The 16092-nt window shown below is 41.4% G+C and overlaps 1 protein-coding gene across 3 annotated transcripts in view; it reads left to right on the top strand.

Moving 5' to 3' along the window:
- Positions 1 to 780: 780 nt before the first annotated feature.
- Positions 781 to 16092, top strand: part of LOC106603419 (homeobox protein cut-like 1) — a 221370-nt gene continuing 206058 nt past the window's right edge. For all 3 annotated transcript variants that reach the window (XM_045717150.1, XM_045717152.1, XM_045717151.1), the window contains exon 1: positions 781 to 899. In XM_045717150.1, coding sequence (XP_045573106.1) covers positions 837 to 899 — 63 coding nt within the window. In that variant the 5' untranslated portion in view covers positions 781 to 836. The remainder of the gene's footprint in view (positions 900 to 16092) is intronic.

Here is a 16092-nt window from a genome sequence, read left to right on the forward strand (position 1 = left end):
GAAAAACCTTACAGAGCTTTATCAAAGTTAACAACCTCAATATAACGAGTTCAAACTATAGAGGCCTAATTAAAATGCATTTGATCAGACACGGTTTCCTTTTTTATCAACAAATATCCCCACTATAAAACTACCAATCAATTGAATGGTGGTGTCTTGTTCAAGTAAGAACACTTCAATAAGGCGTTTATACGTTTTAATTTACAAAAGGCGTTTATGCGTTTTAATTTGTTTGTTTTCACTTGAAAGAGAACTGACGGTTCACAAAATAATTATTTGACTTAAAAGATGGCTGCCACAAAGAACTCGTAACATGACTAGTGTAAAAACGAACTATTATAGAATCATAATCCAACAATCATTAAATGCATTTGAACATTGATGAATAAATTGCACAAATAAATTACAGAAACATCAGAAACAATAGCCTAAATGTAAAACATGAGCAACTACATTTGGCATGCATTTTCTAATGTATAGTAGGCAATATGAAATAGCAATATTGGCAATAACAGGTCGAAAAACGAATAAGCAGTCCAAAATGCACACTCGACAACAAATCTTACTGCATCGTTCACGATCTACGTGGAAGATCCATCCCGTGTTTTAGCTGTTAAAGAAATTGCCAACTCCCATTCAATAATTCTATTCCGTGGCCCTATTCAATATTACAGGTTCCTGTTCAATAACTCCATTCCGCGCACATGTTCAATAAGCGATGGCCCTGTTCAATTGCTCCGCTCCGTGTTTTGCGCGCGCTCCCCCTCCTTTCTACTGAACTCCAGCCCCTCGCGCTCTCTCTATCAGCCTCTCACTCAGTCTCAATATGTCTCAAGATGGCGGCCAATGCGGGATCGATGTTTCAATATTGGAAGCGCTTAGATTTACAGCAGCTGCAGGTCAGCCTTTTTCCTTCAAGTTTCTCTGCTTTCGTGAAGCCTTATCTGTGGAAACCCGTTGTCGAGTTGTGGCTTCGTTCTTGAGCCCCTCTTTGCCGGTGTTTGTGGCCGCTTTTGGAGCTCTCTTCTCCCATTGATTAAAGCGGCTCTCTCGTTGATCGGAAATTGATCCTCTTTGTTCAATTCCCATCGATCAGACATCATGGCCGAGGGGAAGCGGTCACTATGGCAATTCGGGGACCAAAAGCGATTCAACACTCATGGAAGACTATTCTAGTGCAAAACTGGCAACTTAACACTTTTGAGAGGATGTATTTGATGTTCTTGATGCGTTTTGTTTGAATAATTTTGTTAAAGAAAATAAGTGCGTTTGTTGTCTAGAGCTCTCGCGGGTGGCGCTGTGGTGCTGAAATGAGTTGGGTGCAGAAGAGTTAGGTGACTTATTTATGTTATCTTAAATGTTTTACACGGGGAATATTGCTTTCGAAGAAGAAATATACGAAATGCTTTGACACTATGCTTTTCATAATAGCTGTTTATGGTTATTATATTCGAGAAAAGCCTCTTGCGAAGTCTCTTGCCCTGTGTGACCTCTTTATTTAGGGAAGTGTTGTGTAGACTAATAGCTATTTTAATAATATGAAAACAGTTAGCCAATATCTAGTTTCCGCATAGTTTGTCGTGGTAGTGTTCATCTGTTGAAAAATAAGTGTTATAGATAGGAAGTCCAGTGAAATTGTGATTTCTTCTTTTTATGCGTAGCCATAGGCTATCCTGTAGACATGGATTTGCTTACCCAAATTCAAATGTGCGTGTTTTTAATCTGAAATAGTTTAGCCTACCATTCAGGTAATAACAGTTGTATGCTTTATCTCGTTTGAATTGTGCGCTCAATAGATTTTAAACGAGTGCACGAGCCACTTCTGCTTTCATGATTTGCTATGTTTATCTGTTTTACAATTGTTTTGCTTTCATGATTTGCTATGTTTATCTGTTTTTACAATTGAAAGTTTATATATCGACATAGGCTGCAGTTTAAATTAAGCACGTAGCCTACACAAACGTTATACATCGCTTCTTTAAATTGATTTCAACAGGTTCAAGTTCGCTAAGACTGAATTTGAATTGATCCTTGAATAATCGACAGTAGCAACTTGAGTGTGGTTTTTGCATATTGGGCAAATGTAATTGGGTTAATGTTTGAAATGGCCTAATCTCTAAATATGTTATTCCAAATGAATATTGCTTGGTGGGTGCGAATGACAATCAATAGTCTCATGGAATGTAGGTGTTATTGGACGAATCATAATGAATGTGATTCGATAACGTTTGCAAATATATTCGTTTTCATGAAGGATACTCAATGTGTATGTCACATTTAAACAAACCCCTACTACCAATCACAACATACTTATTTATGTAGGTAGTATAGATACGCATTTGAAATCAATAGCCTACTGGGTTACTTTTTATTTTTGTATTCTTTCTGATTTCTAAATGTCAATGAACCTAGTAGCTTACTAAAAGCCAATTCAACTCCAATTTCGTGGATTTGTCGTCTTTGCATGCATTTTACATACGAAAGTAATGTTTTTTCAAATGAATAGGGGTCGTAATATCGATATAGGTGGCCCCTAGGCTACTATCAAAGGAATGCGTTTGAAATGTACACGTCACTCTGAGTCTCACATGTTTTGCATATCATGTCAGGAGGGGGAATGGGACAATGCGTGCATTTTTCAAGGGACAATATTTCCATCCCAAGATTAATTCAATTATAAAAAATGTGCCGGAAATGTTATATTCTTATTCATCCCTATGCCGTTTATTCTAGACCATTGTTTTCCTTGCCACCGAGTGTCCGCCATAGCCAAGCTCTGCTGCGGCCAGGGAACAGGTTGATCTCACAATCAATCACAGGAATGTGTTTCCTCAGCTATTGTGCCCGGTGCGACATTTGCCATCACCTCTTGAAATAATGATATTTGTTTGAAAAGACAATATGGGTGTATTTGACTGCTATGCTCCTATACTGTTCTTTCCCCATCGGAATTTGTTCTCGCTATTTTGGATTCAACTGATTCATGGATTTTTGGGAGGAATATTTTCACGTAGCCTAAGCTATTGTGCCTTTCTCGCAAATTTATTTTTTTTTCCGTCTGACTTAAAACAAAGAAATGTAGAACATATTGACGCTTTTATGACTGATTTATGATTCTCACGCGAGGTGCGCTTTTGGCGCCCAGAATATAATGCCTGATATTGTACCCACAGTAACCCCTCTGATAATTGATAGAAGCACATTGTGCTGTTTGCCTTATTAATCCATAGGCTGCAGTGTTATTGTGTATGTCTTTATTTAAATGGTTAAAGCGTTGTGCATTCCATTTGGTCTAACAATAGTCAACATTAATTACATTTAATTTAGTCATTAGTTCATATGACTTTGCCTCCGCTGTTATCTAAATATAATGCAATTTTGTAATAGGTCTACTTTATTTGCATTTGTTGGAAGGTCATAACCCGGTTAAATTTAATTCTGAAACGAAATATATTCTCAAGTTCAGCTATAATGACATGTGTCTAATGTTTATAGCTTAAGTAATACATATTTTGGCACAGATACCTTGCATAATTTAGGCTATTTTGTTATACTCTCTCACGCAGAATGTTTTGGGAGGGTATTTTGTATTTGTTTAGAATGAGTGAACCATTAATCTAGTCAGAAACATTAACTACTATTATCAATCATTCTAAATAAAAGGCTTAGTCATCTAGTTGCTTCACCCCCCCCCCCCCTCCCCCCCCACTGAGTGTTTAATTGGGTCTTGAAAGCCACACATAGTTCTCACAAAGTATGCATAAAGAAAGGTTGTGTTATGAGCCCTGCAATAATCATGGTAAGACCCATCTGATGATATTAGTCATGACAGCTGAAGAGGAACTAGGCAAAGTCCTGTCTGGAGGATCAGACCAGACAGCAGGGAGTACACTGAAGATTCCACCTCCATTATTGATGACTACTTATTTACTTTGCTGCGGTATTGCCACCGGTGAGTCTTTCTGACAGGATATGCTCAGGCGCTGCAATATGGCCTTTTCATCACAAGCCGCCACAGACTTTTAATTGGACTCACAGAATAAAGAGTCACTAGTGATACATGTACATGTTACAAGTGATAAACCAGTACATTGTTTCTGTTTTCTGGCCTTTTCATATTGCTGCATTCCACATTGGAAAGACGTTAAGCTTCAAGACAAACCTTAAATGGCTCGGCAGAAATAGGATTTCTGTATCAGGGCCACTATCCCAAACAAGGGAACTACTGCTTTCCACTAAGGGATTACCTGGGAAGTGCATCAGATAATGTGAATCCAAGATGTTGTGGTAAACCCAATGGGGATTTTCTTTTTTACCACCAGACATTCTAAAGTGGCTTATTTCCAACTGGAACTATAGGCCTATGTCTGATGCTTGTCAGAGTGTTGCAGGCATTGAATGAGTTACAAGGATATGAATGTTGTTTCACAAGCTTTTCAGGTACTTTCATGCAATCCTGTCGGAAAGACTACCTACTGCACAATTTTTTTGGCTCAATGCTCAACTCAGCCCAGGTGGAACCAATGCATTGACAAATGCTTCTCCCACTTCACTATCATTATACCCACTGTTTCATGTCCTGGATATTATGTCATTCATCAAATAAACAGGGAAACTAGGATATAGGATGCTCACACTACAGATAGTGCATGTGCAAAGATCAGAGTTAGGGGCTAAGGATTTGAAGGAAATTACCACACACACAAACTACCCCTACACGTCTCTCAGATAAAAAGATCATGTAAAATAATGTTTTATTGCCACAAACACCAGATATCTGTGATTTTTTTTTTTTTACCGGGTTAGCCATAGTAGTACGGTAACCCTGGAGCAAGTTGGGTTTAAGTGTCTTGCTCAAGGGCACATTGACAGATTTTTCACCTTGTCAGCTTGGTTATTCGAACCACCAGCGACCTTTTGGTTACTGGCCCAACTGCTATGCTATCTGCTGCAATGTGGTGACTTTCAATATTTCCCTGCTCATCTCAGACAGACAGCCCACAGGAGCTTGCATCTCTGCTGTCGGCCCTTTGATGAAGCTCGGAATAAAAGGGTTTCTTGTCAGGGCATTTTTTGGGACATGTTCTCTACGCTGCTTATAGTAGGCAGCTCAGTGTGAAACTTTGAAACGGCACCATTACGGGGCTGCCTTTGTAGTTGAAAGGGCGCCCACAGTTTTGTATTCAGGCCCTCGCTCTCCTGATTTTAAGTTTGATTTGTCTGTTTACATTCCGTGTGGCCCAAAAGCTGCCTCTGTCCCACCATGTGCCAATCACATTTCTCATGTGAGCCCTCAGACTGGGCCACTTCAGAAGGCCCGCTCTCCTCAGTGTCTGATTGTCAGTCTGATCTTCATAAGCCACTTTGTTCATAACCCTCCCCATGTATTGACACATGGTAATATTCTGATTTTTTTTCATGGCTTTTATCTGCCAAATGTCACAGATCTGTTTTTGATCTAGTGCTTTATAAAAATGATCCATCTGAGACAGGAGTCGTAAAATCTGTAATTATAGCGTGTTTGTTTGTTTTTTCCACTGAACGTTGTTTTCAACTTAAATTTCTGCTATAATATAAACATTTTCTCTTATTAGTTTCCCAGAATTAGTTCAGTTTTCAAACTATTAAGGCAGACTGTAAGGTCTTTATGTTGAATGAGCTGTGTTATGTACACTGACTATAAAAAACATTTAGAACACCTGCTCTTTCCATGACAGACTGACCAGGTGAATACAGGTGAAAGCTATGATCCCTTATTGATGTCACTTGTTAAATCCACTACAATCAGTGTAGATGAAGGGGAGGAGACAGGTTAAATAAGGATTTTTAAGCCTTGGGACATGGATTGTGTATGTGTGCCATTCAGAGGGTGAATGGGCAAGACAATATATTTAAGTGCCTTTGAACGGAGTATGTTATTAGGTGCCAGGCACACCGGTTTGTGTCAAGAACTGCAACGCTGCTGGGTTTTTCACGCTCAACAGTTTCCCATGTGTATCAAGAATGGTCCACTACCCAAAGGACATCCAGCCAACTTGACACAACTGTTGGAAGCATTGGAGTCAATATGGGCCAGCGTCCCTGTGGAACCCTTTCCAGACCTTGTAGAGCCTATGCCCTGACGAATTGGGGCTGTTCTGGGGCTGTTCACCTTCCTAACTCAATATTAGGAAGGTGTTCCTAATGTTTGCTATACTCAGTATATTGGTATATTGGGCCTACATTTAAATTATATGGAGAGCATGGTTGGAGTGTCTGGTTTACATTTGCAGTAGCTAGCAAAGTGTTTGTTTCTGTACAGAGATGTTTGCTTGAGAGAAGAAGGTTATCTGGTACAGTACTCTTGCCCTTAGACTAGCCTCTGAGCTTATTTTTCTTAGACGTACATTACCAAATAGGTTCTCAGCCATTTCAAAGGGTCCCTTGGCGGAGGGTGGCACCTCAGCATACCACCTGTGTTGATTCTGCATACTTGTAAGGTGTCCAACTGCAGGTAAAATGCTGTTCTCAGAGGCATTCGGGCCTGTGTGTGGTCCTGCATTTTACACGTCAACATATGGAGATTAGTGAAGGAAGCAATGTCGCCCATGACCGCGCCATGGAGATTTGAGCTCCCCTGCACCCTTAACTTGTGCCGGCCTGCCGTTGGCTGTAAGCATATCAGTTTGATATTTATGATGTGGCAGACACAGGCTGGGCTTTGGCTCCCCTGTGTTATTTTTAACCCTCTGTTGTCACAGACTTGCCACAGACATGGGTGTGTCTTTTCGAGTTATGCTCCACCGAGAAGAATTTGAGGATTATTTTCGCTGAGCTCTTCAACAGACCACACTATTGACCTACGTCTTCATTTATAGATAAAATCACATTTTATTTGTCACATGCTTCGTAAACAACAGGTGTAGACTAACAGTGAAATTCTTACTTACGGTCCTTTCCCAACAATGCAGAGAGAAAAAAAAATAGAGAAATAATAGAAAAGTAATAATAAATATACAATGAGTAACGATAAACAGAAGCAGCGTAAGTGATGAGTCAAAAAAGTTAATGCAAAAAGGGTCAATGCAGATAGTCCGGGTAGCTATTTGGTTAACTATTTAACTAACTATTTAGCAGTCTTATGGCTTAGGGGTAGAAGCTGTTCAGGGTCCTGTTGGTTCCAGACTTGGTCTATCAGTATCGCTTGCCGTGCGGTAGCAGAGAGAACACTCTATGACTTGGGTGGCTGGAGTCTTTTTGATCATTTTTACTGGGCAGCTCGCGGCTGGGTTTCTCTTTGTAATCTGTGATAGTTTACAAGCCCTGCTACATCCGAAGAGCTTCAGAGCCGGCGTAGTGGGATTCGATCTTAGTCCTGTATTGACGCATTGCCTGTTTGATGGCTGGTCGTAGCGGGATTTCTTATAAGCGTCCAGATTAGTGTGCCGCTCCTTGAAAGCAGCAGTTCTAGCCTTTAGCTCCTTGCAAATATTGCCTGTAATCCATGGCTTCTGGTTGGGATATGTACGTATGGTCACTGTGGGGACGATGTCATCGAAGCACTTATTGATGAATTTGTTACTGATGTGGTAAACTCCTCAATGCCATCTGATGAATCCCAGAATGTATTCCAGTCTGTGTTAGCGAAACCGTCCTGTTGTTTAGCGTCCGCTTCATCGGACCGCTTTTGTATTGACTGTGTCACTGGTACTTCCTCTGAGTTTTGCTTGTAAGCAGGAATCAGGAGGATAGAGTTATGGTCAGATTTGCCAAATGGAGGGCGAGGGAGAGCATTGTATTCCTTTCTGTGTGTGGAGTAAATAATATTATAAAGTCATATTAGAGATTGCGCACCAGCTGTTGTTTAGAAAGGGATACACACCTACCCCCTTGAGCTTACCCGAGGCTGCCAATTAATAGAAAAAACAGCTAGATGTACAAAACATTAAGGACACCTTCCTAATATTGAGTTTGTCGTGGCATGGACTCTACAAGGTGTTGAAAGCGTTCCACAGGGATGCTGGCCAATGTTGACTGCAATGCTTCCCACAGATGTGTCAAGTTGGTTGGATGTCCTTTGGGTGGTGGACAATTCTTGATACACACGGGAAACTGTTGAGCGTGAAAAAAAACAGCAGTGTTGCAGGTCTACCATACCACGTTCAAAGGCACTTACATCTATTGTCTTGCCCATTCACCCTCTGAATGGCACATATACACAATCCATGTCTCAATTGTCTCAAAGGTTAAGGAAGGACTTTTAAGCTGTCTCCTCCCCTTAATCTACACTGATTTTTGAAGTGAATTTAACAAGTGACATCAATAAGGGATCATAGCTTTCACCTGGTCAGTCTGTTATGGAAAGAGCAGGTGTTCATAATGTTTTCAACACTCAGTGTATATTGTCCATTCTGTTGTTCAGCCACGACTCCGAGAAACTTAGGCTATTACAGTTCTTCAGGTCCCGTTGATAGGATAGTCTCGAACAGAGCTCGTCACGTTTGTTCTCCAGTGATTGTACGTTCGCCAATAGAACAGAGGGTAGCGACGGTTTATTTACTCGCCGACGTAGTTTCGTCAGGGTGCCAGCACGTCGGCCTCTCTTACACTCCCCCTTTTCTGAGTCTTGGGGATTAAGGCCTGGTCTGGGGTGAGCAGTATGTCCTGCGCCGCAGACTGGTTGAAGTAGAAATCTTCATCCAAATTGAGGTTAGTGATTGATCGCTGTTCTGATGTCCAGAAGCTCTTTTCAGTCATAGCAAACAATGGCAGAAACATTATGTACAAAAATAGTTAAGATCTGCAGAAAACCCCCACAAAATAGCAGAATTGATCAGGATCCTGTAAAACGACAGCTATCCATTGCAGTGCTATTACATACAAGAAAGATCCACTCTCAAGTTTCTATGAAGTTATTAAATCTAAGTCCAAGTGAGAGCTGTATCCTCTCTGGTCTCTCAGATCCCATGTTTGTACAGCAGGATTTTAGATACACAGGCACCTGAGTATGAATCATCCATGCTAAAACAGGCAAGTTCCTGACTAGTTCTGCCACATGTCAGTGAAAAGCTGGAGCCTGCACTCAGGACTAAATTTAGAAAACTCCTTAATACAGAAATTAAAGGAGAACTGTGCCTCAGTGCTCTGCTATCCCCCATTGATTTCCCCAGTCAGATCCACGCCACTTCAAACTCCAACAAGCTTGTAAACAAGACACAAAACAAGAGAGACATTTGCATGTCCCCCTTCCAAATTTAGCCCAAGCGTCTTTGCCTTTTTCCCTGGGAGTTCGTAATTGCAATGGAAAGCTTGATATTCATGCGTTTTCACATAGCATTTGGGACCCGCAGTATTTTGTGAACCACATTCTTTGAGGCAACAAGCTTCAGTCCCTATCAGTCTGTCATAGTGTGAGCTGTACAGAATGCTGGGACCCCTTGTTTCACTGCACAGTTAAATGCTGTAAGACGTACACAGCGTAACTTCTGTCCACTATCTTTTTATCCCTCTGAGTGAAATAAGACTAGTCAGACATGCCTGTAAAAGCTCAGAAGGAATCCATCGTCTGTGGTAATTTTTATGATGCAGAGAATTAAAAAAAATGTTGAAAGAAATTTGGGCTGTAACTGGATTAACAAATCAATTGAAATGTACTTGCCTGGCCATAGTTTTTGTTCTGTAGCGAGCTGTGCTCGGCAATCAGTGGTTTATCTCCACTGTCAGACAAATAGGTCCAGACAGAGTAATCACAAGGGCCTCTTTCCTGACTAGAGATGCAATGTGAGCAATCAAGAAACTCTTCAGACTAACTTTTACCTGAATAATCTCAGTTCGCAGTTAGGAGTGTGTGTCTTAAATTGGGATGCTATACTACGCAGTAAATTAATGTTCAATTTCAAAGTGTTAAAAAAGATGTTGATTACAGTACAGTGTTCTTTAATGGTGGAAGGGGTTTGGATGCAAATGGCTAGATGAGCTCTGTGGCTGTGGGAATGAGGAGAGGGGTCAGGCCCAGAGCCAGTTCACACTACAGTCTACATTACCTCACTATGTCTGCCCCATCTCTCTCTCTCTTGTCTCTCTCGGAGCAGGGGTTTCATGGGGGCCCCCTTTGCCTCACACAGTTTTATAGAAACCCTGATGCTAAATACATAATTTGCCTGGAATGTGCTGTCCATTTCAGCCGGGAAGGGTGGGTGGGTTAGATGGAGGGATCCAGGGAATTGGCCCCTCCTCACTCGCTTCCCTCTGCCCACTGGCTCTAACGTAAAGGCTACGCTGCAGAGCATGCCCACGCACTGTGACTGCATCCTGCCTCCATTCAGTCTAACTTTTTCATTTACTATGGACTTTTGTTTGACACTTTTTTTTTTCTTCAGCTTCACAAACTATTGTCTGGCAGCCACAGTCTCTCTTACTGTTTGAGAACTCTGGCAGAAAAATAGATCAATACTGAGAGTAAGTGGAGGAACATTATCACGGGAAGTAGTGGAGCTTGAATAAAGCATTTTAAGCTGCTTGTTGACATGTGTATCCATTATGAGTCTTGCATACAGGCACATCACAGAAGAGACACTTGTGTGTAAAGGCTTGAAGACACACTCATACAGCTTGCCCCATTTGTTCATTTTTATCTAGTCTACTCAGCGGAATATCAGATTGTGGATAGTGTTTGTTTCATTGTGTTCACCCTGAATGTGAGTGTGTACTCCAGGGGCTGAGGTATGTCTGTGCGATGCTACAGCTAGAAGACTTCTATCACCAAGGCCATGTTGTCCCCATTTAACGCAGGTACGTTTAGGCCTAGACTATACAAGAATGACGTGAGTCCGCAACTTCTTTGACAACCTCTTGTATTATATCACACCATGAAAGAGATGTTTCTATCGCCAGGGTTAAACATATTCCACAGTAAAACTTCTGAGGAGATGTTAATATCGACCTTTTGACAGGTCTTTTGTTTCCAGTTTAGACGGCTTTGAAGCGACAGCACTTCAAGATCAGGATATGATATAAGTCCCTTTGTGATCTGTTCCCATATTAGCATTTTTTGCTACGATCTGATCCACTGAATTCACACGCGGAGAGAAAATAAAAAGGACTACTGAGACTTTGGCTCGCTCACTCTCTGGTCAAGATTATAAATGTAAGGCAACGTAAAATGGCTCGTAAGAGAGTCTGAAAAGCATCAATGCCTAAATTTGAAACAGTAAGCATACAGTGAAAACAAGGGGGGGTCGTCGCTGTGAAAGGAAGTAAAAAAAAAAGTAGAGCAGCAATTTATCTGCTTCTGTGCAGAAACATCTGGAAACAGTTTGGAGAAAATGAGGGAATCTGAAGTACTTGGGAATTAAGAGCTATGGGAAAGAAATGGTCCCCCCTGTTTTCCGGAGCGAGATAGGACAGGAGGTTGCAATCTGGCTTTGAGGTCGTTGATGATAAAACGGGTAGCCTACTTCAATGCGAGATATTCTTCCTCTTTGAAAACAAGCTCATTTTCAGACCTGTGTCATTCTGTCGGACACAATTGCATTTCTATCATATTTTTACTCTGAAATAAGCAACTTAAAGATAAGTAGACAACTGTGTAAATCACTGTAGACTTATTTGTGCCATTTCCATTTCTGTTCTCACTATATAACATGGTGACCTATTTATTTACTCAGGGATTTGTTGCAGTCATTCTGCAACCATTCTTCTTGTACTTAGGCAAAGTGTAACTGTTGCTATAATGTAAACATTTATTTGCTCACAGAAACTTGCTGGTTGAACAGACATGCTTTTATTGCCCTATATGGTCAACTGTACAGCATCCATACCTGCTCCTTGGCCATGTTGTAACACGTCACTTCCTGCTGAACGAGGAAGAGCTCAGTTTTGTTGTTTTGAAAGTGTATTGGAAAGTTCTTCGTAGCTAACTTTTTAGGTTGGGTCTAGCGACGCAGTTAACATCAGTTGCTGGGAATGCTAGTCTCTGTCCAGTGATCCTGCCGACCAAGGACGGGTCTGAGGAGCTATTTGGCGTTGCAGCTAGCCTAGCTGCTAGCTAGCTGCATCAAATCAAATCAAATTAGATTTGTCACATGCATCGAATACGGCAGGTGTAGACCTTACAGTGAAATGCTTACTTACAAGCCCTTAACCAACAATGCAGTTTTAAGAAGGAAAAAAAGTGTTAAAGTATTTACTAAAATATACTGAAGAATAAATAATAACAACAATTGAAAAGTAACAAATAATTAAGGAGTAACAAAACAATCACAGTAGCGTGGCTATATACAGGAGGTAGCGGTACAATGTGCGGAGGCACCGGTTAGTCGAGGTGATTGTGGTAATATGTACATGTAGGTAGAGGTAAAGTGACTATGCATGGTTAATAAACAGAGATTAGCAACATCGTAAAAATGGGGGTGGGGGGGCAATGCAAATAGTCCGGGTAGCCATATGTTTAGCTGTTCAGGAGTCTTATGGCTTGGGGGTAAAAGCTGTTAAGAAGCCTTTGGACCTAGACTTGGCTCTCCGGTACCGCTTGCAATTTTTTGGGCCTTCCTCTGACACTGCCTGGTATAGAGGTCCTGGATGGCAGGAAGCTTGGCCCCAGTGATGTACTGGGCCGTACACACTACCCTCTGCCGAGCAGTTGCCAAACCAGGCGGTGATGCAACCAGTCAGGATGCTCTCAATGGTGCAGCTGTATACATTTTTGAGCATCTGAGGACACATGCCAAATGGGTCTTCTGAGGCGGAATAGACGTTGTCCTGCCCTCTTCAAGACTGTCTTGGTGTGTTTGGACCATAATAATTAATTGGTGACGTGGACACCAAGGAACTTGAAGCTCTCAACCTGCTCCACTACAGCCCCGTCGATGAGAATGGGGGCGTGCTCGGTCCTTCTTTTCCTGTAGTCCACAATCATCTCCTTTGTCTTGATCACATTGAGGGAGAGGTTATTATCCTGGCATTACACTGCCAGGTCTCTGACCATCTCCCTATAGGCTGTCTCATCATTGTCGGTGATCAGGCCTACCACTATTGTGTCATCGGCAAACTTAATGATGGTGTTGGAGTTGTGCTTGGCCATGCAGTCATTGGTGAACAGGGAGTACAAGAGGGGACTGAGCATGCACCCCTGACCTCCCATGTTGAGGATCAGCGTGGCAGATGTTTTGTTACCTGCTAGCATATCAAGCTAGCAGGGTTTTCTTGAGGGCTTTGAATGCAGCCCGCGACACAGTTAGCCATTGTGGCTGGGACCGCGGATTGTCCCGGGTTTGTGTCTAGATCCCTGCTGTTTGTTATATTCAATCTTCCCTGTGACCTGCCCTGTCTGGAACTGCGAGGAGTATCAGTGTAACCTACATTGCTAGCTACCATGACAAAGACAAAAGCCGGCGGGAGTACCGTTGAGGACAGCTGTGTCTATCACATGTGAAGGATTTTTTTAAATGAACAAAAATAGTTCTACAAGCAGTTGTTACAACAACAAGAAAAAAAATGTTGTCCAAATACTGGTGGATTCAACTAATAAAATAATGGATGACCTGACCAGAGAGGTCCAGGACCTGAAGAACAGTTTGCAGTTCTCCAGGGTCAGCTCTATAAGTTGAAACAGGAGAACGGCAAGATGACAGCAATCTGTAAGTCATTGAGAGAGGACATCAGTTCTGTATGTGAATATATGATTACAATGACGGATAAATCTCGAGGGACAATCAAGGCGGAACAACATGGTCGTGGACGGATTTGCAGAATCTCCACAAGAGACCTGGATGGAGTCTGAGGACAAAGTGAAGGAAGTTATCTGAGAAATTGAAGATGGACCACAGGAAGATTGAGGTGGAGCGCGCCCACAGGACTGGAAAACCCACCACCAGCCCAGGTGACAGGCCCAGGCCGATAGTGGTCAAGTTCCTGAGGTTCAAGGAGAAGGTAGCTGTTCTGGAAAGAGCCAAGAACTTAAAAGGAATGTATATCTTCCTCAATGAGGACTATCCTGAAGCTATGCGTCAGAAGAGGAAATAACTAATCCCAGCCATGAAAGCTGCCAGAGAGAGGTCATTGCTTACATCCACTATGACAGGCTCATTGTCCACCCTCCTTCCCAGTAGCCTGGAAGGGATGAGAGCCAAGCTTATGGGTTCATAGCTTCAACCCTGCAGCACACACACACCAATTGATTAATGGACTGCTGAATGTATATATTTTTTTATCTTGCTTTGTTTGCTCTTTTCAGTATTATGTCTATCTCTGATAAGCTTCCCAGGACAGGGCTGAAAATAGCCCATATTAATATTTGTAGCCTTAGGAATAAGGTTCATGAAATCAATAACTTGCTAACATCAGATAACAACATTAATGTTAGCCATTTCTGAGACTCACTTAGATCATTCATTTGATACAGCAGCAGCAGTACAAGGATATAACATCTATTGAATAGACATAACTGCTTTTGGGGAAGGTGTTGCTGTTTATATTCAGAGCCATTTCCCTGTAATGCTTAGAGAAGATCGTATGTCAAGTGTTATAAAAGTGTTGTGGTTGCAGGTTCACTTGGCACATCTGAAGCCTGTATCCGTACCCATTGGATGCAGTGTTCATAATATAGTGGCTATATCCAGGAACACCAAAGTCCCAACAGCTTGGCCTAAAATAGTGTATAAGAGATCATACAAAAGATTTTGCTGTGACCCTTATGTGGATGATGTTAAAAGTATTTGTTGGTCTGAAATTGCTTCTTCCAATTATTGATAAACATACACCTGTTAAGAAACTGGCTGTTATAACTGTTCAGGCTCCATGGATTGATTGAGGAATTGAAAAACAGTATGGTTGAAAGAGATGGGGCAAAAGGAGTGGCTAATAAGTCTGGCTGCACATCTGACTGGCTGACTTACTGAAAATTGAGAAATGATGTGACTAAACTCAACAAAAAGAAGAAGAAACTGTATTATGAAGCCAAAATCAATGATATAAAGAAGGATGTAAAAACCTTTGGAGTACCTTAAATGAAATTATGGGCAGAAAGACACGTTCAACTCCATCTTTCATCGAATCAGATGGCTTATGCAAAAAAAAAAAAAGATTACTTTATTGGCAAAGTGGGCAAACTTAGGCAGGAAATGTCAACAATGAACAGTGAGCCATCGTATTCATGCATAAAAAAACTATAATGAAAGAAAAGCATTGCAATTTGTACATTTTGTGAAGTTAGTGTGGGAGAGGTGGAAAATTGTTATCAATCAATAATGTCAAACCTCCTGGCATTGACAACTTAGATGGAAAGCTGCTGAGGATGGTAGCTGACTATAGCCATTCCTATCTGTCATATTGTTTTTTATCTGAGCCTAGAAGAAAGTCTTTGTTCTCAGGCCTGAAGGGAGCCAAAGTAATTCCGCTACCCAAGAGTGGTAAAGCGGCCTTTACTGGTTCTAATAGCAGACCGATAAGCTTGCTGCCAGCTCTTAGCAAACTGTTTGAAAAAATTGTTTGACCAAATACAATACTATTTCTCTGTAAACAAATTAGCAACAGACTTTCAGCATGCTTCCAGAGAAGGGCACTCTATGTACTGCTCTGACACAAATGACTGATGATTGGTTGAAGGAAATTGATAATAATGAAGATTGTGGGAGCTGTACTGTTAGATTTCAGTGCAGCCTTTGATATTATTGACCTTAACCTGTTGTTGAGAAAACATGTGTTATGGCTTTTTTACCTCGGCTCTGAATCCACAATATGGCAATCTATCTAATAGAACTCAAAGGGTTTTCTTTAATTGAAGCTTCTCTAATGTCAAACATGTAAAGTGTGGTGTACCGCAGGGCAGCTCTCTAGGCCCTCTACTCTTTGCTATTTTTACCAATGACCTGCCAATGGAATTAAACAAAGCATGTGTGTCCATGTATGCTAATGATTCAACCATATACACATCAGCAACCACAGCTAATGAAGTCACTGAAACACTTAACAAAGAGTTGCAGTCTGTTTTGGAATAGGTGGCCAGTAATAAACTAGTCCTGAACATCTCTAAAACTAAGAGCATTGTATTTGGTACAAATCATTTGCTACGCTCTAGACCTCAGCTGAATCTGGCAATGAATGGTGTAGCTGTTG

This window comes from Salmo salar, chromosome ssa04 (genome assembly GCF_905237065.1).
Source record: "Salmo salar chromosome ssa04, Ssal_v3.1, whole genome shotgun sequence".
NCBI lineage: Eukaryota > Metazoa > Chordata > Actinopteri > Salmoniformes > Salmonidae > Salmo > Salmo salar.